The 26,546-nt window shown below is 34.9% G+C and overlaps 1 protein-coding gene across 1 annotated transcript in view; it reads right to left on the bottom strand.

Moving 5' to 3' along the window:
- LOC113233568 overlaps positions 1-26,546 on the bottom strand; it is a 70,329-nt gene that overhangs the window by 6,268 nt on the left and 37,515 nt on the right. Inside the window, exons 2-4 of the mRNA XM_026468707.1 lie at positions 13,465-13,658; positions 5,341-5,482; positions 3,579-3,769 (exon numbers count right to left, since the gene is read on the bottom strand). Coding sequence (XP_026324492.1) covers positions 3,579-3,769; positions 5,341-5,482; positions 13,465-13,658 — 527 coding nt within the window. The remainder of the gene's footprint in view (positions 1-3,578; positions 3,770-5,340; positions 5,483-13,464; positions 13,659-26,546) is intronic.

Below are 26,546 nucleotides of genomic sequence, written 5' to 3'. Positions count from 1 at the left end.
CATAATAGTGTGCTTGTTCGACCGCACCCCGGGAATATGCTACATTACAACCCGTTATTTTGAGAAAAAAGATTTTTTTTTGCGAACAAACAACAATGGCGAACTCCCATATAAATTTTGATGACATAATTTGGATGTATAGGAAATGAAACTATTTTTCCGGATTTAAATCGCGTATATTTGTTTTTTTTTAATAGTTTCATTTCCTATGTGTAACAATCGCGAAAACCTAAGAACTCTATATAATTTGTATGCGTCTGTTAATGAAAAATATGTAAAAATATAGATTTATTATTATATCAAAATAAACTACAGAAGTATTATATAACGTTCAGAGGAAAATATTTTTTTATTGTATGGTCCAAATGCAGGAAGTTAAGCCATAACAAAAAAAACTGAGTCAATGATGCCTTGGTAACTAATTCAGGCACATTCTTTTTATGGCACTTTTTTTGTTGGAAAGGGGGTACTTCTATAGTGGTCCCATTTCATTTTGAAGAAAATCATCCACCTCAAAGGGTGGCTGTTCACGCATGAAGATTCATTTTTATAAATAGCGCCTAACTTTAATTTAGGAGCAATTACTTTTAGCAATTATTTAGTTGATTTTGCTATTTCTCCAATTCAAGGCATTTTTCTCTCGATATACTTTGAGTAGTGTCGTAGTGAGAACCTATTTTTATTATCTCCAGTATCAAGTCCTGCATAGTGGCGAACTAGGGGATATTTCAATGAAACTTAGCAAATAGACGTAATTCCAAGTACTTTTGAGGTCGGTTTTTTTAGTACTCTGTACTGAGATTATGTAATAAAGTAGTTAATCTCTTATTGCAAATCTGTCGAATCAGTTCGTTTGATATTACTTGAACTAGCTTAATGTGGACCAATCTCTACGTAGGTACTGAAAATCTCTTTTTGGCAGTTAGATGTCGCTCAACGTTAAGAAACTAAGGGTCGTTCCTTTTGAGCGACATCTAGAACTGTACTCAATGCTCAAGTCAGGACTTGAGTATGATTCAAAGCACTAGAAATCATAGTCAAGTCCTTACCATTAGGGTTGTATTTCCAGTGCTTGAAATCATACTCAAGTCTGCTCAAATCCTGACTTGAGCATTGAGTAGAGTTCTAGAATACGACACTCAGACCCTGACTGGTTGTAGATATCAATCCAGTTACATTTAGTCATTTGAGTTTCATATAAATACGATTTTATCCAGATTTAGACAGGCTTTTAGTAAAATTTGAAAAATCGAATGAATTTATTTTATTCAAATGAATTTGGAATTATGACATTTGAAGACGGTAAAGAATTCGTTTAACAATAATTTCGCCATTGATCTTTACAGATTTCTAACGTATGCATAATATCGGGTTTTTCAATTGGGACATAGCAATGGCCCAATTGAAAAACCAATGATTTTGTATTTCAATAAAACACAGATTGAAATATCGATCTCAAATTTATTCCTTGTACAGTACACATTTCTACCGCCAAGCAGTAATGTTAGCATTACTGTGTTCCGGTTTTGAAGGGTAATGGTGGTGGTGAAATTACAGGCACATGGGATTTGTCAACTTAAGTCTCCGGGTAACGGGTGCAGTGGCAGTGCCCCTCAGATCTTTTCGATTTAAAGCTCTGAGTGGCACTGCATCTGTTTTAGACAGGTGTGTAACTTACATTCAGGCGCACGACTTGTTCGTCCCGTCACTTAATATTATAAAAAACAATGTTACGTTTAAGAATGAATTCGATCTCGTTTACATGGCCATCGCGAGCACGTTTGCAGCGTTCGATTCTTTGGAGCCAATTTTCTTCGACACATATCGGCCGAAAGTTGACAATTTCACGTTTAATATTATTCCTGAGCTCATTTGACGCTGCCATTGCGCCCGTCACCCTGAGACATTAGTAATTTCACAGGACCCCTTGCCCTTCAGAACCGAAATGATCCCATGCTCTCTACTGCTTGGCGGCAGAAATAGATAAGGTGGCAGTACTTCCCTGGACGAACTCTTTGACAAGGAGATCTACAGCTACTAAATCAATTCTACTGCTACTAATTCAATTACACTGAATTTGTTTAAGTAAATAACTTATTATTTAAAAAAAGCCGATTAGGAGGGCAGAACAGGTCAGTATGGTGGATCATCTTAATGAATTCCAGACAGGTAAATACAGAGACATTGAAAACAATAGCGCGTTCTAAAACAATAGAGATTATACTGGAGAGCATTCCGATACGTGTTAGGTATACGTATACGTCAGTCGTATGCTAAACACGTATTCAAGCGTGCATCAACATTGTCAGGCAATACTGTTGATTCAAAAACATCCTAATTGCATTTGTTTTAACGTCTATTCCGGTTTACTTAACGTTACCAGGTTCGACTCTGTTACCTTTCCCTTTTTGCATTTTAGTAAGTTCTTGAAATGTAGTTATTTCAGGTTAAATATAATATATAATAAAATCTTTGATGATTTCCTTCACCCACCGTAATATGTAATATAAATATAGATGAGTTCTTAGGTTTTCGCGATTGTTACACATGGGAAATGAAACTATTTTTCCGGATTTAAATCGCGTATATTTGTTTTTTCAAACAAACCGACGTTTGAAAAAACAAATATACGCATAAAAAACAAATATACAGGATGCAGGAGTTTACAAGCTTGACTGTGAGTGCGGTATCTCTTATATTGGACAAACAAGGCGAAGTATTTGTACCCGTGTCAAAGAACATATAGCTGATGTCAAACACCGACGCGTAAACAAGTCTGCAGTCTGCGAGCATGTTATGGATAAACCTACACATTCAATGAAGTTTGACAAACCCCAGGTCCTTGCAAAAGAAGTCCGTTATCTACCCAGGATGCTGCGAGAGGCCATTGAAATTAAAAAACATCCTAATTTCAACAGGGAAGATGGTTTCTCCGTACCACCAGTGTGGGATCCAGTATTTCCTCTAATGAAAAATCCCAAACAGACATAAGACTGCAGTACTAATTAATATGTTTTACTTTATTCTAACTTCTATTAATAATTAATAATAAATTAAACTTAATAAAAATTCATTCAATAAAATAATTTGTAAAACTTAATGTAGCGTAAATTGGAATGTTTTCTTTGTAAAATTAAAAATACGGTATTTAATTAATAACTATTGTAACTATAGTGAAAAAATAGGGTGGTTTGCATTAATATTAGACATTACTGGTTGAAGACTGTACCACCGCAGTCAACCGTGACCATGGGACCTGTAAAGGGCCCGAAACGTCGGTTTGTTTGAAAAAACAAATATACGCGATTTAAATCCGGAATAATAGTTTCATTTCCTAAATATAGATGATTTTAAGAATTAAAAGCCGAGTCTATTTTGCAAGTTTAAATAAGATTCAATTAGTAAACCTTAAACTTGGCATTCATTAAGAATTTAATCTTTAACATCAACTCACCGATCACTCAAAGAAAGCTATGCCTTATTTTATTAACATTAATGTTTGTTTGATTTAAATTCCTTATCGATTATAATAAAAACAAGCGCCATCTATCGACGAATGGCAAGAACTACTTCCTTACCGTATTAACATCGCCTGTAGACCCAGCTCTCTTCAACAAAGGATGGTGCACTCCTCTCCCCGCACCGCTTGCCCTGCCACCTTCTACTATCTCCAATTCCACCGGGTAAGGGGAAGCCAGCGATAGTATAGCAACAGCATCCTCTAGCGGTGTAGCGGTGAACTCGATTTTGATGCTCTTGATTTTGTCACCTGAAATTTTGAAATTGTGTTTCACTAAAAATTGACGTTGTCGTAGATGAAAACACCAATCACAAAGTGATCGTGAATATAGTATAAAATGTTTATTATTGTCTCTCTCTCTCTCTCTCTCGCTATTCTCTAAATTATAGAAAGGGCTCAACTCTGCACTGCAGTGTATGCGATTAAAAAAATACGAAGCCTTTCAGACGTAGATATCGCTACTTTGGTTCAGTTCAGCTACTTTCACAGTTTTATGACATACGGCCTTCGATCATCGATCGATGTCTATGGGATATATATAACGCAGCAACAATTTCACAATATTAAAAATTTGATTAATTGATCTGTGATCGCGGTTTCGATCCCCGGCCGGGTCAATGTAGGAAAACTAACTTTTTTCTATTGTCTCGAGTCTGGGTGTTTGTGATACCGTCGTTGTTTCCGATTTCCATAACACAAGTGTCTTAGAGACTTACTTACTCTGGGATTAGAGCAACATATCGCACTGGTATTACAGCAATGTTGTAACTCAAAATATGTAAAATTCAAGATTCTATCATTATTGAACGTAAAATTTTATTATCTACATGTCAATAAAACCGTATTTAGAATTTTGTGAGAAACAAATAAAAGATATCTACTTAACTCAAAACGGGACACACTTTCTGTAAGCTATCGCTGGTCGAAACAGTCCTCATTCAAAAATAGGAAATTATTTTTTCTTTTATTTTGAAATGTATTTGCGCAAGTGCGAAATTGTTTAGACATGTGTAATAAACCTTAACCTATGTATAAATTTTAATGATCTTTCACGGGAAGTCAATCATTCATTTTTCAACGATTCTGAGAAAATACTTTTTGTTTAATACATTTATTTGCAAAGCTGTAGTTCATCTGCATAAGAGGAAAATCTACAGGCCGATATAAACCTACAACATAAACTATGAGATCATCGTCGATATTTATTTGTCTTGATGGAGTCATAACTTTGTTAGAGGATATTATTTACAAAGTGGAAAATATTTCTCGTCGTAACTTAAAGATAATCCCTGAGTTTACCTACAAAGAATATTAAAACTATAATTAATGCAAAGATCAAACACTAAGGATCGTATTCTAGAACTCTACTCAATGCTCAAGTCAGGATTTGAGTATAATTCAAAGCACTAGAAATCATACCAAAGTCCTTGCCATTAGAGTCGTATTTCCAGTGCTTGTGTTTCCAGTGTAATCCTGACTCGAGCATAGAGTAGAGTTCTAGAATACGACCCTAAGAAAAGTCTTCGATCCGGCTCCGGATCTAGCGCTACGGTAAAAAAGTCGTTAAAAACCAAAAACACATATCTGTAACAGGACCAAATTCATAATGAAAAATTCGTAATGTTCGTTCCGTGGCTTAGTTGGCAAAGCGTCAAGCACGGTTTGCTCGAAGAGACTGATTCGAAAGCGTCGGTCGGTAGGGTTCATATGAATCCGTACATTACAAAAATTCCTGCGCCCGGAACGCTTCCGCGGGCGCCTCTGTGTGGCCTGAAGATAAGACAGTTTTATCCGTCAACTAGTGATGGTGTTGTATTTACCTGGCTGTAATTTAGCAGCGGCTGCCGGGCCACTCCTCAGCACGGAGTGGACATGCACTCCCTCTCGCGCTCCGCCACCGCACCGCAGGCCCAGACCCGTGAAGTCACGAGCCCATAGCTTCACGCGTCTTACTCGAGCGCGCTGAGGAGCAAAACAATACACATATAAAGTAAAACATAAAATTTCGAAAGAATGCAATGCCACGTTAAGGTGCCGCGTGAATGTACACACACACATTATAATAACGCACACACTCGTAGCCCCGCACTAGGGGAACCCTGTGTCGCGGGTACCATGAACACACACGTACTAGAAATTACACCCAAACTCACGAGAGAAATAAATGTCGGGACCTCTGCGTGGCAGTCCAGGATGGTAACCGTTCGACCAGAGAGGCAGTTAATACATGTTTTTAGATTGTATGAGAGTATTCATCAACCCTCGTTGACACAATTCCCACTCAAAAACATAGGAAGAGGCTGAAAAACAGTACACATCACTGTGCCAGCATGAGCTGAGTCTCTGCCTTTCGTTTCAAATTCATATTTCTCTAAATTTCATTTTAAGAAAAATATTTTGGTATGTGGTCTCGTTATAATATTATAACGTTATAATATTATAACGTTATAATATTATAACGAGACCACATAATCTCGTTATAATATTATAACGAAACCACATACCACATCCGTGAACGAGACAATAAATTGTTATTATTATTATTAAGGTGGTGCCCTTTGCAATGTGTGGTGACATTTGCAACACAGGCCTTTAAGAGCCTTGTTGACTCTGGAAATGCGACAACAATTAGCTTATAACATCGAGCACATGACATGATCGCCACCAAAAATTCAATATGGCGGATCCTAAATGTGCCGAAACGTCCTATATTCACTCGTTGTCATACACAACAAGTCAACAGGGTCACAGGGGGTGCAATTAAGGCGCGTTAAGAGAAGAAAAGTGAGCTTACCTCTAGAAGAGACTTCTTCAGGTCTACGCTAGCGAATAAAGAAAGTTTGCGATCAACTGTATCGGGCTTCCGTAGAAAAATTAAAGAAATAACTTTAATACCATGGATAAACGGCGACAGCTTCCATGTAATTTAAAATTATACTTTAATTTATATTTACAATTTATTACAATTATTATTAATCAGTCATTGTTTATTTCAATCATTTCTCAGACATTATTGTTATGAAAATTTCTTAGTTTTTATATTGTAACGTATTGATATTATAACCTATTAAGAGAACAATGCACATTTATACAATAATTTATAATTCTAATTATATTCTCGTTTTGAATTAGTATTTGTATTTTAAGTATTTGAAACCTAGGTAGAAGGTAGGTGGTTTCAAATACTTAACATACAAATGTTTTTTTTAACATTGTATGTGAAACCACATGTATTTGAAACCACCTACCTCCTCTTAGGTTCCAACTGAAAACCAGCGCTGAGGCTCTGCCCAGCTTAAAGCTGAGCTGGCTAACCTTTTCGGCTATTATTGTGTACTTTAGTTTTTAATCTATTAATTATCATCTTTTTGTTTTTAAAACAGATTTTGTTTTAGTTCGTATATTATATTAATATTATTTGTGAATAGCCGAGTCAATGTTTCTTTACTTTCTTACTTTTATTTCACAATCTATTTTCAATAGATTTTGAAACGCTAACCATAGAAAAAATATTGTTTTTGTTGTATAAAATAGTTTTACCTACAAATCTACCATACTATTTCAATAACCATCATACCAAAAAATTATCAAATGACAAGTTTAACAAAGCGGCCTGTTACACGTAAGGTTCAACCTTGTTTTTTTTTTAGTCTTTTAGTACAAAGTATCTTAAAATAGGTATTACAAAAGACCTTGAAGAACTAAATGTAGGCGTACCTTTAAACGCATCCGTGTGAACCTATTCTTATCGACGTCAATCTGTGACCACCAGACGAAAAAAAACTTGGTGTAAAAAAATTGTTCTCAATAAACTATTAGTCATTCATTGCTTTTAATATTATGTGCTGTCGTACGTTACATCGCAAAAAATGTATCATTGAAACGCACAATTTATTCACTCCTTTTAAGGTGCTTTTCCACCGGCGAGGCGAGACGAGGATTGAAATTTGTATGGCAAAATTTCAATTCTGTCCTAGCACACCTTCGGTGGAAATGGTCTGAATTGACGAGGATGTGCGAGACGAGAATTGAAATATTTGTTGATGTCATATTGCACCGTACGGATATTAATAGCCATCGCGAGTTATCATAGTTATTAATGGAAATTTTTGAAGGAAATTGGCCGGGAAGATACCAATTACCGTCTCACCTCGTCGGTGGAGAAGCACTCTTATGCTCGTGAACTTGTAGTCGAACTTGACTCGAAAAATATAAAAGATAACAAACTCACAGCTACTAATGTCAATTTGAAAAATAATGTTGCCATAATTATCCCATAGTGACGTTTTAGTTCAGTGCCCGATTAACAACTGAAACAAATATAACCAAACATAAACTTTAAATATTTCATTTGTATTGATGGTAATGAATATATCTATGATGTTTTACTACCACAATTACCTTACCTATTTCTACCGCCAAGCAGTAATGGTCACATTACTGTGTTCCGGTTGTGAAAGGTAAGGGTGCTGGGGAAATTACAGGCACATGAGACTTTGTCAACTTATGTTTCAGGGTGACGGCCGCAGTGGCGGTGCCCCCAGATCTTTATGATTTAAAGCTCTGAGTAACACTGCAACTGTTATGGGCAGGCGTGTGGCTTACTATTACGCGCACGACTTGTTCGTCCCGTCACTTGGTAATATATATATAAAAAAAGATATTCATTCATTTTTCAACTGCCTCCGTGGCCGAACGGTTACCATGCCTGACTGCCATGCAGAGGTCCCAGGTTCGATTCCCGGGCCGGGAGAAATATTTGTATGGCCTACATTTATTTGTCTCGTGAGTTTGGGTGTAATTTGTAATTGTCTATTCGTGTGTCCATGGCACCCGCGACACAGGGTTTCCCTAGTGCGGGGCTATGTCGAGTGTGTGCGTTATTATTATTATTATTTTTGTGAAATTACTCTAATAGTTTGTAATAATTATTAATACAAAGATCTCGGACTCGAAACGGTGTCTATGATGCCAATTTAGGGCAACATTTCATTTATGTTTAATCTCTTTATGTTTCTATATACATTTTGTATTATCAATTTATGTTTATTTAATGATTTTTACAATTTTTTTAAGCTATAAAGTTATTCACACAAAAACTAAGCTAATTACAGTCAATCCGTAATGTAGGCTTTTTCAGGTAGACACAAATATAAATCAGCAACAGGCTTTAGTCACATGAAAATTAATAATGCATTTCGTAGGTCTTAGTTATTTGCATCTAACTATAACAGTGAGAAACATATGAGAAAGGACCGCTCTGAATCTTAGCTGGTTTAAACATTACCATAACACTGGCAGCATTACCACGCTGAATGGCCAAAGAAATTTGTTGCACTAAGTAAGATCCAAAGCGTGGATCACACCCTCTATCTCTAAACCGACGACCCAATTCCCTGATGAATTCCTTGGACTCCGTACCCCAAATCCCTGCAGTCTCCACTGCAATTGGCACAAAATCGTACATCGGTTCCAAGACCTGCACTTGGCGTGTTTCAATTAGATATATTACATATTATACAAATTAATAAAAGACATATTGTCGCCTTACTTTGTCAAACTCGTATCTTAAAGCACGAAGTTCCTGATATGCAAAAAATGGATTGTACACACAAATGTTGCAAGCTGATTTCTCATCATATTTACGCACTAGCTTTTACCTATTCTTAAAGTCATTACTTTATTTACTTACTTATTTAGGACTTTTTATCCAAATTAACACTGTTGATAAGAAATTTAAAATAAATAGAAAGTTTTGCCATCTCCTGAACAAAAAGACTGGCACTTTTAGCTGCACGGGCACATTTGTCGCATCTATCGGCTCATGTGGCGCTCGTCTTCTTCTTCTACTTTTGCTGCGTCCCACATAAAACAAACTTCGCAGATGGCGGGTTCCGCGGCGGAAAGTGCCGCGAAACTAAAACACTCGAAATATTCTGCCTTGGAGCCTGTGTACGACTTTGTACCGGTCGCGGTCGAGACGGCGGGGCCTTGGGGTTCGGAAGCTCGGGACCTATTTAAAGAGTTGGGTCGCCGACTCAGAGACAGGGGCTGCGATCACCGCTCTGGGTCGTGGTTGGTTCAGCAGGTGTCCATTGCTGTCCAGCGAGGCAATGCTGCCAGTATAATGGGAACTTTTGCCCCGGGCACGATACAGGGCGGGATTTCTTTTTAAATGAAGTATATTTAACGTGAATCTCACTTTTTTTGTATTAGATTACCTATTGACGAAGCCTTGTGCTGATCTTTAGGTTATACATTTTATTATTGTTCATAAATGCATTTTGTAAATTTTGGAATAAATGAATTTGAACCAAAAAAACGAATTTTGTCAAAATAAATAAAGAAAAAACAACATAAAAACAGAGATGACCAAAAAATTTTATTGGCGTAATTGGCGGTATCGAAATGATTGTTAACGTATCAAATAGAGCGAAAACATTGAAAGTAATTTTATGAATCTAGCATATTTCATGGGAAATAAAACTATTTTCTACTTTTTATTGAATTTAATTATAATTTAATTTTTTTTAATAAAAATTCACATTGTTAAAATAAAATAAAATAATTTGTAACACGTACATATGTAACGTAAATGGGAATACTAATGAATAACTTTTATAACTATAGTGAAAAATAGGGTGGCTTGCATTAATATTGGATATAACTGGTTGATGAGTTTACCACCTCAGTCAACCTTGACCATGGGATTTGTAAAGGGCCCGAAATGTTGGTTTGTTTGTAAAACCAAAATATACGCGATTTTGATCCAAATAATAGTCTCAGTACAACTCTGTACTAAAAACTAAAAACCGACCTCAAAAGTACGTGGAATTACGTTTATTTTTTTTTTTTTATTATTAACTGTATTTATTAACTGCCTCCGTGGCCGAACGGTTACCATGCCGGACTGCCACGCAGAGGTCCCAGGTTCGATTCCCGGGCCGGGAGAAATGTTTGTATGGCCTACATTTATTTCTCTCGTGAGTTTGGGTGTAATTTGTGGTTGTCTATATGTGTGTCCATGGCACCCGCGACACAGGGTTTCCCTAGTGCGGGGCTATGTTGAGTGTGTGCGTTATTTATTTATTATTTATTTATTTATTTGCTAATTTTTATTGAAATATCCCCTAGTTCGCCACTATACAGGACTCGACACTGGATATAATAAAAAATCGGTTCTCACTACTCAAAGTATATTGAGAGAAAAACGCCTCGAATTGGAGAAATAGCAAAATCAACCTTTAAAATAATTGAATAAGAATAAGAATAAGAATAAGAATAGTTTATTGCGTAAGCACCGAGACACACATGATCTTAAAATTAATACATTATTATAAACTTTAAACTAAAATACAGTACCTACAACAAAAGTTAAAACATAATTATAATGATTAAAACAAAATAAAAATAAAAATAATAAAAAAAAATAATTAAAAATGTAATAATAAATACGTGTCGCGGCGCACGCAAACGGGATTTGCTCAGCTATTAGCTACAGGCTGATAGATTTCAGCCTGGAGCGCTGGTTTTCAGCAAACCCGATACGAGTGAAGCACGGACTCGAGCATAAACAAAACAAATGCATGCGTAACATGTGCGTGAGGCTTGGTATATATAAAAATATTTACACTAGATAATATATAAATTGCTCTTTAAGTAAAATTTAGGCGCTATTTATAAAAATGAATCTTCATTCGTGAACAGCCACCCTTAGAGGTGGATGATTTTCTTTAAAATTAAATGGGACCACTATGAAAGTACCCCCTTTCCAACAAAAAAAAGAATCATGAAAATCGGTTCACAAATACCGGAGTTATCGCGGAACCTCTTCCATTTCTGAAGTCGGTTAAAAAACAGTTTCATTTCCAATATGTAATAATCGCGAAAACCTTCAAACTCGATACAGTGAGTCTGTTCTTATTTTAATTTCTACATTACAACGAGGGAAAGAGATAACAAACCGCAACTATCAAGTCGCTTATAATTCAAGATCTAGCCTAGCATACCAGTTATATCCAGTAAAAACCAGTTCAGTCCGGTTGAAACGCGTTAGGACAATAACCACGAGCCGATCTGCATTCCGTGGTAAATTGATCTAGAAATATGCAGTGATTGCTCAAAAAAGGTTCAAGAATGATATGAATGCCTCGCCATGGTTCCCACTTTCCCAGTCAGTTACGATATTAACAAGAGCGGCTGCGTCTCCTATATGCGATACCTAGCTAGACGCGCTATGTAGCGCTATCAGAGATGTGCAGTGAGTTAAATGGTTAAAACCCAATCAACCCTCCCGGTTTTTAACCGGGTATTTACTCCACGCAACACCCACCCTGTGGATTCTCAATAAGGGTGCACATTACTGTGTAAATCCTGCCATTGACCCGGCCGGGGATCGAACCCGAGACTTTAAAGATAGCGAACCGATATGCAAACCACTCGATCACAGAGGTCGTCAAATATTTGTAAGAAGAATCACATAATATACAATGCATAGTTTGCGCCGAGATAAAAGAAGACTGTGTTATCAATGTCTACCCTACATTAGTGGCAGTAGAGAAAGAGTTGTTAAAGTGTTCGTCCAGGGAAGTACTGCCACCTTAGCTATTTCCGCCACCAAGCAGTAAGTAAGTAATGGTGCTGATGAAATTATAGGCACATGGGACTTGTCAACTTACATCTCAGGGTGACTGGCGCAGTGGCAGTGCGCCTCAGATCTTTGCGATTTAAAGAGCTGAGTGGCACTGCAACAGTTATGGGCAGGCGAGCTTACCGTCAGGCACAGGACTTGTTCGTCACGTCATTTGATATTATAAAAAAATAAATATGTGTATTAAACATTGGCAATTGGGTTAATGACAATATTTTTCGAAATTGATCTTACCTTTTTAATTCAAACCAACTGTTACCGTGTAGTTTATTACAGCAAGTAAGATACAGCTGCTAAAAAACTTTAGCGCTCAAAACGCCAGAATAAAATTCCAGGTAATATCATCCTCGAGTTTAAATTGCAGTTTTGCTGTATTAACAATAATCTCCATTACTTAAAATGTATTCTGCTTACCATTTAGTCAAGCTGTTGGATTATTTCTCCAAAAACATGTTATTTACATTCTATAAATTCTGTTCGTCTCTGGATGATGTCGAAAATAAAACTATTCGATACCTCCAATGAACACTACGCCATCTTTATTTTTTGGTCATCTTCTGTTATTTTTGTAAACAGCCATATTTATTTGCCTTAGTAAGTATGGCTGCTTAATATAAATATAATCTCAATTGTGCTCCCCGAATTTTGTGAAAAAAAGAAACAAGAACAAAAAAAACGAATTTTGTAAAAAAAAGAAACAAAAAACAAAATAAAAACAGAGCAGGTCCAAAAATTAAGTTGGCTTAGTGTTCATTGAAGGTATCGTATTGTGTGACGAACGAGAAATATGACTGAATACTACTGTACGAGGTAATGTTACCTTGTTGTAATTTTTTTTAATAATTAAATTAAAGGTTATCGAGTGTATGACCCCATTAACTAATAGATTGGATTGTAATCAAATATCATCACGCTGTAAAACATTTCGCTATTACGCGGACCTAGGTACAGACCTTTTTATTTGCCATCACTATTGTCTGAAAGTAAACTTTATAACCTATGTAATTTAGTTTGTACCTATTTATAATGTGTTGCACTATGGAACGAGATCGGAGTTTCTCTGAAGGATAAAACTCGAAATAACGTTACATACGAGACGCTACAATCCTTCCCTCTCTTCATTTTTCTTTGACACCAAATACCTCAAGCGTGACTTTACAGTGTCGACTCTCAAAAGGTTCTGGCCATTACCATTCAAAATTGTTCAGTGCATAACGCAATCGTTAGCAACTTATGATAGAAGTATAGACATATTTTCATAACCGGTAATCATACAATAGAAAGTATTACTAACGTGTATGTGTGAGTCGTCTTTACTCTGCTCCGGTTTTGTAAACTCCGCATGCAGAGCATGTGTCTTTCCTCCGAGAGGCAACGTCGGTGCGTCATGCTGCCACGCTGTTCTTTCTTCCTGACGGAAGCCAGGATTGTCGAACGCGAACTCGTCTTTCACTGATTCCGGGTCCTTTGAGAATACTAGGTGTTTTCCTGTGGGCAAAGAAAAAATAATTATTAAAACTTTTTTTGTAAAGCAAGCATATAGGGTTATTACAGTATTTTTAAAATGAGAATATCAGCATCGCCATGACGGTTACCACGGCTGGAAAATTATGATGCATATAATAAAATAATAACATTTCAATCTTTGTTACCATAACTAACGTGTAATAAGTGTTTTTTACAAAGTTTAAAACTATAGTAAAATAAAAACTTTATGACAAACGTTATCATACAGCTTCTGTGTACTAGGATGCCAAAAATTCGTAGAATTGACCCGTTTAGCTCTTGCAGTAGGGCTAGCACGACTTGCGCGAGAGCAACATAAAGCACGAAATACAGCTATTTTCGTATAGAGAATAACAATATCACGCGCTTCTATGTCGCACTCGCGCCAGTCGCGTCCTATAGTGCTAGCCCTATTCATAGATATTCTTGATCTAAGATGTTTAAAATAAATATTATTGATAAATGTATTCAAATGTATATTTACAACGAGCAACCCCTAGAGTTTCATGATCATTCTTCTCGGGGGTATCTATCACGATTTCAAGTGTAATTACTTACCTCCGAAATAAAGATTTGAATTTGAGTGTTAAGTAGAAGTGTAACGCTTTACGAGTTCAATGTTGACAAATGGTACATTAAATATACCACGACATCTTTATACTTTTATTTTTATACTTAATTTGTGTAAATCATCCATTCCAATGAGTTTTCTCAAAATGTATCTTGAACTAGAATGTCCATTACTTTGTAAAAGCAAACCACTATGTTACTTATTGGATCAATTTAGACTTAGTTAGATTAATTTTTTTTACAAAATACATTGAATTTATAATTATTAATACAAAGATCGAACATTAAGGAAAATTCCATCGATCCAGCTGGATTCAAACCAACGCCTTAAATTTTTTCTTATAGTATGCTGAAGAAACTGTTTTTGAATCTTTGTATTAATAATAATTATAACAAACTAGTGTAGTAATTTAAAAAAAATGAGTATCATGGTAGTAAAATTTGATATTGTGATATTCAGTAAAAACTTAATATTACTTTTTAATTTCCCAATAAATATTGATGAGCTCAATATTATTATTGTGAAAACATGAACCCCTACACCCTATTAATAGTTGCAATACTAAAGCTCGTAAAAATGTCTAAGGAACTGAAAGTATTTTTTTCTCTGGTTTTTTAGTACTTGGAAACATAAAACTTTTTTATGACACCGAGTGACGGAACGAACAATGCGAGTGCCTGGTGGTAAGTGACACGCCTGTCCACAGCAGTTGCAGTGCCACTCACAGCTATAGACCGCAAAGATCTGAGGTGCTCTACCACTGCCATAAGTTAACAAGTGCCATGTTAACTAGTCTAATTTCACCAGCACCCTTACCCTCCAAAATCGGAAAGCAGTAATGCTCACATTACTGCTTTACGGCAGAAATAGGTAAAGTAAACAAGAATCTTTAAAATCTTTTTTGGTCACATTAGTAAGAACGTTACATACCCATTTACAACGTATATACATTTCTACTAAAATGTAACAGATCTGGCATTGTTTTTTACACTCGCTAAATATAAAATTCATATTTTTTGAAGAAGGAGTAAATTGATATTTCGACTCATCCGTAGAACAAAGATCTATGTGCAAGACTACTTGTTCTCAGGAAATTGTACATTTCGTTCGTTCCTTCTTCGCTGTGGAAGTCAGAGCGACCGTTGTTCAATTTTATATTTCCGAAACGAAATAAGGTATATAAATTATCAAAACACCTTAGCATAGGCTTTAGTTTGAATAACGAAATTATTCTTGTAACATCCTTATTCTCTTTTCGCTATATAATCACATCGGACTCTGTTCTTCGGATGAGTCGATTTAATTGCGCAAAAGTGTTGCCCGATAACAAACTGGTAGTGATTGCAATTGATAAATATTCTATCGACTATCGACTGAATTACATCACGCTTATGCTATAAATAGCCGAATCATTTGAATCATCGGCCCATTATTGGTCCACCTGCTGGACACAGATCCAATCCATACACAGCATTTAGAACTGTCTATTAAAATACAAAGAAAAGATATATTTCAAAGCTTCATTTTAATTTAATATATTTTAATTTAAATCAAATCCGCCTGTACTTATTAAAATGTACAGGAATTAAAATTGTTTCGATGCTACCAGGTCAACTATCAAAATAGGAATAATGAAGGCAATAACGGAATTAGTAATCATTAGAACGTCGTAACATTCACAATTCAGACATTTTTGACAAAATGTTACATTCTTTCACAATCTATCGATAAAACTGTCGACAACAACTACTTGACTATTTAAAGTTTTATGAAAACTGGCAACCCTGTAAATGTAATTCATCTTCAAAAAAGACAGACCATAAAAGTAGCTGCACTCTAGATTAAAATAAACATGCTACAAGCATGCCACTGCAATTTGAACAAATCGTTTCCTACTAAGGCCTGCGCACACGCTTCAATCTCAGCGCACAGTGAAATCACAATCTCTGTTCACACGTAACGTAACCGTTGCGTGCTATCATATCGGCAGTCGATCAAAACCGGGTCACGAATGTCTATCAGATGTGTAATTAACAAGTTTCACTACTTCTTTTGCTTTTCTTCGAGTAATACAGTATAGGAAATTATTTTGATTATAGAAAGGCAAGCATTACCATACCATATCCTAGCTGAAAGCACCTGCGTGACTTATTTATTTATTTATACAATACTGCAAGTGGGTTCACAGAGCTTATCCAAAACACTAAGAATAACAATGATAAAAATAAATTAAAACTACTAACACAACTTTACGAATTAATTTCAAAACCTTAACGTGCTTAAAAACTAATTTCCTACACGTTAAAAATATTTCAAAACATATTCGCCTTCTTAAATGATATCCCTATAGGACCAATTCCTACAAAGAAAAAATAGTCGTCCAAAAAAATTCAAGTTCGTAATATTTTGTTTCTAATTTTTTTTTATTGAATTGATATTCAATTATCTTTTGTGAAATTACTCCACTAGTTTGTAATACAAAGGAAGTAGTTAGATTAATACAGATTAATACAAAGGATCGAAGGAATTTTTTCTACGTGTTCAATCTTTGTATTAATAATTATAACAAACTAGTGAAGTAATTTCACAAAAAATTATTGAATATCAATTTAAAAAAATTATAGCCTTACTAACAAAAAACAACTAAACATCCGTTTAATCAATATTTAGTTAAGTATTATTTAAGATTTTAAGCACTATTAAACTTTCTATTACCTAAAAAAAAAAATTCAAACACTGCTTAGTTAAGTAATGTTTAATGAGGAAAAAATAATTGCCATGGCAACATTAGAAGATTAAACCGTTAAAAATAGCTATAGAAAATAAAAAACAGAAGAAATGTTGTCAGACGGCTGTCATTTAACATTGGGCGCGAAAATCTAAAAATTGAATCAAAGAAAAAAGAACTAACAAACTCATTGTCTATTTATTATCTTTAACATAATATTGTCTTTGGAAAAACGATATCGTTTCCTAAATTCATGTTCGTCTAACTAGAGCAATGGATCGTATCGTTTCTTGTACTTTGCGTGCCTTCGTCTAAAGTACCGCAAATCTGCTATATCATGCCGAATATTTTCCATTTTTTCACAATTGAAGTAAAAATTTTCTCACAATAAAAATCAAAACAAATCTGCTTAAGAACTGTTATGACTATAACTGGTTGAAGACTGTACCACCTCAGTTAACCGTGACCATGGAACCTGTAAAGGGCCCAAAACGTCAGTTTCGTAACAATCGTGCAAACCTAAGAAATCTGCATAACTCATTGACGTTTTCTAACCTGCTAACAGCTGATTAATGTCAGCCATCTTGTTAGTTAGCGAGTTAAACAAGGTTCCTAGGGTGTTTACGTTGACAGCTATTTAAACAACAAATAAATCAATCATTTAGCACTAATTAATTTTTACAGGTAAGAATTTTTTTTAAACATTGTTTGAAGCGTTATTTAAAGTTAAATAGTATTTATAAGTAAGGCTGTATAATTACAGTTAATAGGAACATCTCTAGTCAGGGCTGGTAGAGGTATAAGTATCTAAATGAGTGAAAAATACGCATAAAAAGTCGTTGAAAATCAAATACAAAGATCAGACAACAAGCACATAGAAAAATTCGTGAGGTCCGGTGGTTCGTTCCGTGGCTTAGCTGGTTAGCGTCTGACATGGTTTGCTCGGAGACGTCGGTTCGCATCCGGTCGTTCGGTCTTTGTATTAACAATAATATTTTTTTATCTTCACATACAAAAAATAAAAACAACAACGAGAACATCGTCAACCTATCACACGACCCTCAGCTGAGAAGGTATTTAGGCCATAAACTGCGCAATACCGGTTGGGGACTGTTTTCCAAGGACTGAGAAACTTCTTCAACATGTAGGCTTCAATTCAATTAAATCATTTATTCATTCGTTATTACATAGTATAGATGGGAATAATAATTTTATGGAACCTCTGCTATAAGCCAAAATGGCATACGTAGCCAATTAAATTTAAAAAATGCAATGTCAAACAAAAAGAAAAATAATAATAGGTACAATTTTAGACTATGGAAACTAAAGGACATGTTATGTTGACATATACATATAAATCAGACGTTATATGTATACGATGCATTTCGACGTTGAAAACATAAATAATTTATTGTCTTTGTTTGCGTGCCGTCTTAAGACAAAAGAGATAGCATTACATTGGTCTGTGTCAAACACGGGAAAAATACGTAACATCATCTTAAATGCCAACCGTGTCCATTTCGCAGTACATGAGGTACATGATACGGTTGCTAAAGGGAGGTACATCAAATGTCAAAACAAATGTTTTTCCAAGTATTTTATTGAATTATTCGCATGTATTGTAATAAAATGGACAAAAATATTGACAGTGACAACAATTAAGTATTAATAAAAATTCGTCGCTGCAGCATTACGGGATGTGGCGTTTGAAAAAGCGAACATCGACCGAATGTAACATTGTACAGGAACGTGTTATTTTTCTGCCTATAAATCACACAAAAGCCCAAATATCTCATGTAATTAGATATATTTAAGTAGTTTATTCATATATCTTGCCCAATCTTGCTTTGGTTTCTTCAGATTGCCTGTTTGTTTGTATATTTTGATGATTGTTGTTAACGATTATTTTGAGATAGTGTTGTTCTTGGAAGCCTACATATTATCGATATTCTGTATTAAAATAATTCACTACGAAGTTTTTATTATTTTATTATTATTATTTTTACTATTTCAAGTTTACCTACTAAACAAAAAAGAAAAAAGAATGGTTGGAAATCATAGGGGTGCCGAATATAAACATTGAATCAAAGACCACCTTCATTTATTCGCTTTACTTTGAAGAGTCAAATTTTAACATAACTTTGAATGTAACTAGATTACATGTGACATTCCCGGATATTCCCATATAACCTAAAATATTTCCAAGTGGAATATTGATCTACTTTAATTAAATGTTTGCATGTCGATAATGACTTATCGATAGATTATGGTACGACATTAAAGAAATCCGCCACTTCTTGTTGAATTTTTGTTTGTGTGTGTTTGTGTTCTTTTATTTTTTTCCATCCTCAAAGGGTACAATGTAAAAACAAGATCTTATGGCCCTAGGATAATAAACTGTCAACATTTACCTATTTTAAGGAACTGTCATTTAAATACCGTAGACTTCCTTTATTTTTTTCCATCCTCTAAACAGACTCACTTATGTTTATACTGTATTCTGGTTTTGACTGCAGTTTTGATTCTAAAGTAAAGGCATATATTTGTTACGCCTAACTGAACACTGCCTCCTTAAGATACAGTCTTTTGAGTAGTTTAGGAGACATAGTTTCTTAAATTTGGTACGCCTTCTTTTATATTCTGTGTTACTTTATATCCGCACCCATAAATTTTGTATTTGCTGCTCTGTAGTAATTATTATTGTACGGCAAAAGCGCTATTAAAGATATTATTATTATATTAATATTCTTCTATGCTGTAGTAACACTTATCAATTAATATATGTTTTAATACATGCTTGAATTGCATTCGAATAGGATTTTCTATAGCGTCTGGGATTTTATTGAACGTCTTAAGTGCCATATCAACAACGCTATTTTCGAAGAAGAAATGGACCAATAACTCAAGATGACTGCTAATCTCCATACTATAGATCGCTGCTCTGAAAAGGATCAATTTATCTAGATGGCGCTGATCAATAGCTTGGAAGTAGTATATATTATTATGTAAGTGGTCGTGGATATCAATAATTCCTGTTTAATATACCGCACGCTCTCCTAACGCACAAATATGAAATATAAGTCAGTTTTTTCTTTGTAATGTTATTCAATTATTGAACATGAGCTAAATCTAATTTCTGAACTTTGACATGCGTGTCAATAGACAGCAGTGTGTGTTACAAACTAATTCATAGATTAAAGCTTCCTAATATGGGTAGATGGCGCTAATCCGAAACAACAGTAGAGCTCCTTGTGAAAGAGTTCGTCCAGGAAAGTGCAGTACTTTCCAGTACTTCACTTTACCGATTTCTGCCGCCAAGCAGTAATATGAGCATTACTGTGTTCCGGTTTTGAAGGGTAAGGGTACTGGTGAAATTACAGGCACATGGGACTTGTTAACTTATGACTCAGGGTGACAGGCGCAGTGGCAGTGGCCCTCAGATCTTTGCGAATTGAAGCTCTAAGTGGCACTGCAACTGTTATAGACATGCGTGTAGTTTACCGTCGTGTGCACGACGCTTGATAACAAAACAGTACAGAGTACTAAACTAAACTAAACCGACCTCAAAAGTCATGCATCCCCTAGTTTTCTCACCCTAAGAGATGGAATATTTTCTTCAAATTTAAATGGGACTATTATTGAGGTACCCTCTTTCTAACAAAAGAAAGAATCATTAAAATCGGTTTACAAATGTTATAGCCGGAGTTGTAGCGTAACACACATACAAAAAAAAGAACACAGTCGAATTGAGAACGTACTTCTTTTTTTAATTCGCTTAAAAATAAAAAATATAGCAATAGCCGGCACTGTAAATTTCTGTTTAATAAGCGCCATCTAGTTGTTTTGTTTGTTATCACTAGAAATTAGAGTAGCTTTGATAAATTGCAGCTTGTCAATGTAAAAAACAAATTAGTTACAAAAACAGCTATTTGGTTCTCGTCGTCACATCTGGTGTACAAATAGGTACTAAATACCCGACCACGCCGTCTTGCATCACGATTAGCAGTCCCCTTGAGTTATTAGTATTAATAATTCGCATAACAATATAAATTACATTAACAATACAAATAAATTAATAGCAATGTAAAAAACACAATAGTGTAAAAAAACGGCCAAGTTGTCGTGAAAGTATCGACCTACTTGGCCGCGAAAGCAAAAGTCTATGTCGTGCCGTGTGGAGATTTAATTAACGTTACATCGATACTCTGATAGTAGAAAACTGTTAATAATGGATTTCGATGCTTTTGTCTTTTTGATGCAATAAAAACATACCATGTAAACATATACAATCAAGAAAACACTACCTTTTTCTTACTTTTTACTTTAACTGCATAAATAAAATGAAATGTGAAACAATAATTTTTGACGCCCTCTGTGGTCGTGTGGCTTGCACAAGGTACCGGGTTCGATCCCCGGCCGGATCGATGTAGGAACTAACTTTTCTACATTGACTCGGGTCTGGGTGTTTGTGGTAAAAAAATTATGATTGCCTCAGTGGACGAACGGTTACCACGCTGGGTTGCCACGTAGTGATCCCGGGTTCGATTCCCGGGCCAGAGTGAATATTTATTTGGCCTACATTTATTTCTCTCGTGAGTTTTTGTGTAGTTTGTGGTTGTCTATGTGTGTGTCATGGCACTCGCGATACAGGGTCTCCCAAGTGCGGGGCTATGAGTGTGTGCATTATTTATTAATTTTTTTATTTAAAATACAAGTGCTTTAGTTAGGTAGTTAGTAGGTACTTTTTTTGGAATCGGAGTAACGTATGTAATATAGACTTCAAAAATTGCTTGATTCTTATTACTTTGAGATATGAAAAGGTACATAATTCTAATTAGATAAAATAAAATAAAAAACGAATGCTCTGCCTTTAACGTATTTAAAAAATATATCAAGTATATTTTATATCGTTATTCTTGCATACGTTAAAAGATACAATCATAGAAAGTAGCTTTTTCAAATATTAATTTTAAAAGCAAAATAGTACTTTAAACAACTTAGTTTAGAGACAATAACAATATTTTGCGTAAATAAATTTTGTTTACGGACATTCAGCACCGTAATAATTGTTGAATGACCCGAACGAATGAGTTACAGAACGGATAGAATGAATGGTTAATGACTGTTTGCTAGTTTATTACAAAAAGTATTACAAATTGTTATTCTACGCACTATGTGAAATTTAACGTTAAAATTGTGATATTCTATGTAATTTCTTTTTTAATACACCGTTTACCTGGTTCTATAACCAGGTATTATTACCGAGATAAGACCTATGTCTTATCTCGGTAATAATACCATAGGCTACTAAATCTGGTCATAAAAGTACACCTAATAGACAAATGTCGAAAATTCTCACACGCTTTGCAAGCCAGTTTTTGGTAAAGCTACAATCAGACTGCCAATCTTCTGAATATAACCCTATACCATAGGATGATCCTTATCGAAACCAAGGATTAAGTATAGTCATAGTGACCCTCATAGATTGGTCTTTCCTTTCTAAATACTATTGGTTTCTACGGTCTTGCGCTTTGCGTCCGTACTGTGTGACGAAATGGAATGCACTGACATACTTCCACCTACGCTCAAGTGACAGTATAGGTTAAGGTGCCTGAAGTTCAAACCGAAACGGGTTCAAATGTTATTGTTATATTATATAGATGTGGTAACCGCATACGTTAACAAAACTCCTCGAAGACATGTTAAGTTTTTAACGTAATCTCCCAGTGATCCATGTGTAGCACCTGGCATTTCGTCGGACATATAATTTCTTAAGATATTACCGGTGTCAATATAGATTATTATATGTATCTAGACAATTGTGATACTTAGGAAGTATCATTTACATCACAAATGCGATTCCGGACGTGGGATAAAAGATCTTAAGTATGAGTACAGAATATATATGAACATAAGTGACTGTCAGTACTTTATAATACGTGCCATTGCGTGCTGCATGTGTGCGGCCGAATCTGCCGACGTTCGACTAGGAAACTTTGTTTTCGAACAACAAAAATGAACTTAAGCGCCGATTCCAAACCACGGCATCTAATGAACAGTCAAATACACGTCAAGAATAACACTGTACTTTCCTTCGTTACTTTTGTTATTAAAGAAAAAATTACAAGTTGTTTCAGACATAAAAATAATCATATATCATGTTAAGAATGTCTGAAATGAAACGTTGACTTTTTTTATAATACCAAGTGACCGAACAAGTCGTGGTTCTGGTGGTAAGCGACACTCTCTCCATCTCTCTCTCGTCTATTAATAATAGTTGCAATGCCATTCAGAACTTTAAATTGCAAAGATGTTATGGGCGCTGTCACTGCGCCCGTCACTCTGAGACATAAGTTGACAAGTCCCACGTACCTGTAACAACATCAGCACCCTTACCCTTCTAAACCGGAACGCAGTAATGCTCACATTACTGCTTGGCGGCAGAAATAGGCAAGGTGACAATACTTTCCTGGACGAACTCTTTCACAAGGAGCTCCATTGCTACTAAACTCTACACTACATCGACTGCAGCCGACGCGTGCAGTTAAAATCTCTACTGCATGATGTTTATCACCTCTGCGTATGTTACCTAGACAGATGTGCACTTCATACTTACCCTAAAATATCTTCAGCACACATCTGACATTTGATTCTAACCATTAAACAACAGAGTTATTCAACTCTTAAAGACAGATTATTAGATAACTTTGTGATTGATAGCAAATATCGTAAAGTTTCATAATGTCTGCAGTAAGAATGCAGTTATTGAAATTGAAGCTAGCCTTATGCGATTTTATTTGTCGCCGTTCGACTGGAAAACTAGACTTGATATTGTGTAAAACTTGTGAGTGACACTTGCTTATAATGTTACACTTTGATAACAAAAATAACTCGTTTTAAATATTGTTTGCATGTCATTTGAATAGATGTTTTAATTTTTGTTTTTTTATGTTATTAAGTGACGAACGGGACGAACAAGTCATGTGCCTGGTTGTTTAAATCACAAAGATCTGAGGGACACCGCCACTGCACCCTGAGACATAAGTTGACAAGTCCCATGTGCCTGTAATTTCACATTATTACTGCTTGGCGGCAGAAATAGGTATGGCAGCAGTACTTCCCTGGACGAACTCTCTCACAAGGAGCTCTGCTACAAATCGTTCATATGTTGAAAACGTTGCACTATGACGACAGGTAAAATTAAAAGTTACCATTACGAAAACTTTACATCATATTGCTATTTCATAATATATTATGTCCCAAATTTTTGTTGGTATTGCTTTTCTAACTAGTAAACTTAACTTTTCCCACACGTAAATATTTTTGGATATTATATAAGCTTGGCCCAATTTTTCATCCACTATTTTTTTATTACTCGAGCTAGGTAGTGTAGTGCGAAATTATTATGCGAAGCACAGCGTCGCTTTGCTCAGAAACTAGAACACTGAGGTAACAGATTGTGACACTCAACGTCTCGAAAGCTATGGGAAACTGGCAATAATCTAGGGACATTCCTCCGCGTTTCATTAGAGAAACTTCGCTATTATTGAGAGACGGTGAATTACATTAGGCCAATGTATAATGTGTGAGGGGTCATCTTTGTATTACCTATACACTATTAGAGAGAAAGAGAGAGTCATAGTTATACTATACTGTATCTACTAATATTCATCCACCACGTTTTTTTTTAACTAAATTAACTAAAATGTTCCTTAACTCTCTACAAAAATGTAACAGTAATATTTGTGAATGACTTAGTATAATGAAAATATTTTAACATTTGCACGTTAAAATTTTCATTATTCAAAAGCTTTTTGTTAAATTGAGAAATAACTAAAAAAATTACAACATCTTAATATCTATTTTGAATTTTAAGATTATTTAATGGAGCATTAAATTACAAGCAGTATGATAATCTAAAACTTGCATACTTTAAACGTGTTTAAGTATATGCAGATATAAAAGTTGTAAAACAAGTTAGCATATTTCACCTCACGGGGTCGCCATTCAACTCTGAGTTGAGATTTTGTAATGATTGATTATTTGTACATGTTGTGTAATAGATTGGTTCAGTTTGGAACCGCATCTCATTAGGTGCAATAAAATGTAAACAGCGTAGAAAACAAAAGAAGGCATAATATTGTACCTTGTGGAACACCACAACTTTATACTCCGAAATATATAGAAGATAAATTGGAATTGAGGTACAAAATAAACTGAGAAATATTCACACACATAAAGAAGTTTAGACGCTAATACACAGAAGATCAAGCAGCAGTGATTATATTAGACGTTTTGTAGGATAGATAACATTATCAAAAGCATCATAAAGAAAAGCGAGGAATATATTATCTATTATAGCTGCAAAAAATACTTACATAAAGATGAAAGAGAAATATTGGTTTATACAATCAAAGAGAAAGACCCTAGATCACAAATATGAAGAACGTTACGATGACAAGAGTGTCGCCTCAAGTTGAATAAGAATTTGAATTGTGATGTTTTCATTGAGAAATCACTACATCTAGAGTCGAACTACAATGTTTCTTTTCATAACTATTTCTGATTTTGATAGGTTTCCGTTTGTCCACAATTTCACCGGATGGAAAGTTAATGTGTGTGAGAATGGTACATATACACTCTTATACATCTCTTTTCTAGGCAAGTGCTTAAAAGACAAGAAAGGTTAGCTTTTCAAACATGTATTATAAACATATTTTAAAGCGAGCCAGAATTTGCATTTTTCTAATATAAAATCATTCGCATATTACGTAAAAAACAGCTTAAATAATTATTTTTAAACTTCATAAGATTTTAAATGCCAAGGTCAAAAAATAATATTTAGTAATTTAAAAAAATTAAGAATTGCATTGCGAAGTTTAAAATACGTTTCTTTAAATATTATTAACGAAAACAGTTCTCTTTTTTAAAGTCCAACCTTCGGAGATATCAGTTGTAAGGAAATAAGCGAATAATTAAGAAACTCTTATATCCGGTAACACGTTACTTGAAATATTAACCTTATATTTAAACTACGGTTTAATGTGTTTTTTTAGATTTATTATAGATATGCATTAGATTAAAATAAGACGTCCGATAAGTTATATAATACAATGGTTCCCTGTAACCTTAACCGAATATTAACCTTATACCTCATCCGTTCAAATTAACTTTCAATTGCAATTGTGAACGAAAGAAAAATTATGTCAATTATTATAATGAATTCGTTAATTACCAAGTGTCAAATCGTAATTGTCAAATTCTAAAAAATATATGATATCAATACCTTCGTAGTCTGATGATGACTTAACTTTACAAAATCTGTACATAACTTCGGGTCATAGTTACAAATACAATGTACCCAAGATAATGGCGTCGAATTAGGGAGTTTTCTCACCACAAGTGCATCAGAGTAACAGTAAGAACACTCCCCTGAACACGCGTACGGAAGTAACGATAACTCCGCAGATAATAACCAGACCCAATTTAATAAATGTTTATCGGGGTTCTCTTATAGCTTATTCATAAAGCTCAAATTGCTTAACCGATATGCCCAATCGTTAAACTTGCA

The sequence above is a fragment of the Hyposmocoma kahamanoa genome, unplaced genomic scaffold (genome assembly GCF_003589595.1).
Source record: "Hyposmocoma kahamanoa isolate Upper Pololo Valley unplaced genomic scaffold, ASM358959v1 79, whole genome shotgun sequence".
NCBI classification, from domain to species: Eukaryota; Metazoa; Arthropoda; class Insecta; order Lepidoptera; family Cosmopterigidae; genus Hyposmocoma; species Hyposmocoma kahamanoa.
Note: the sequence above shows the minus strand (reverse complement) of the source record. Positions and strands in the feature narration are given on the sequence as shown.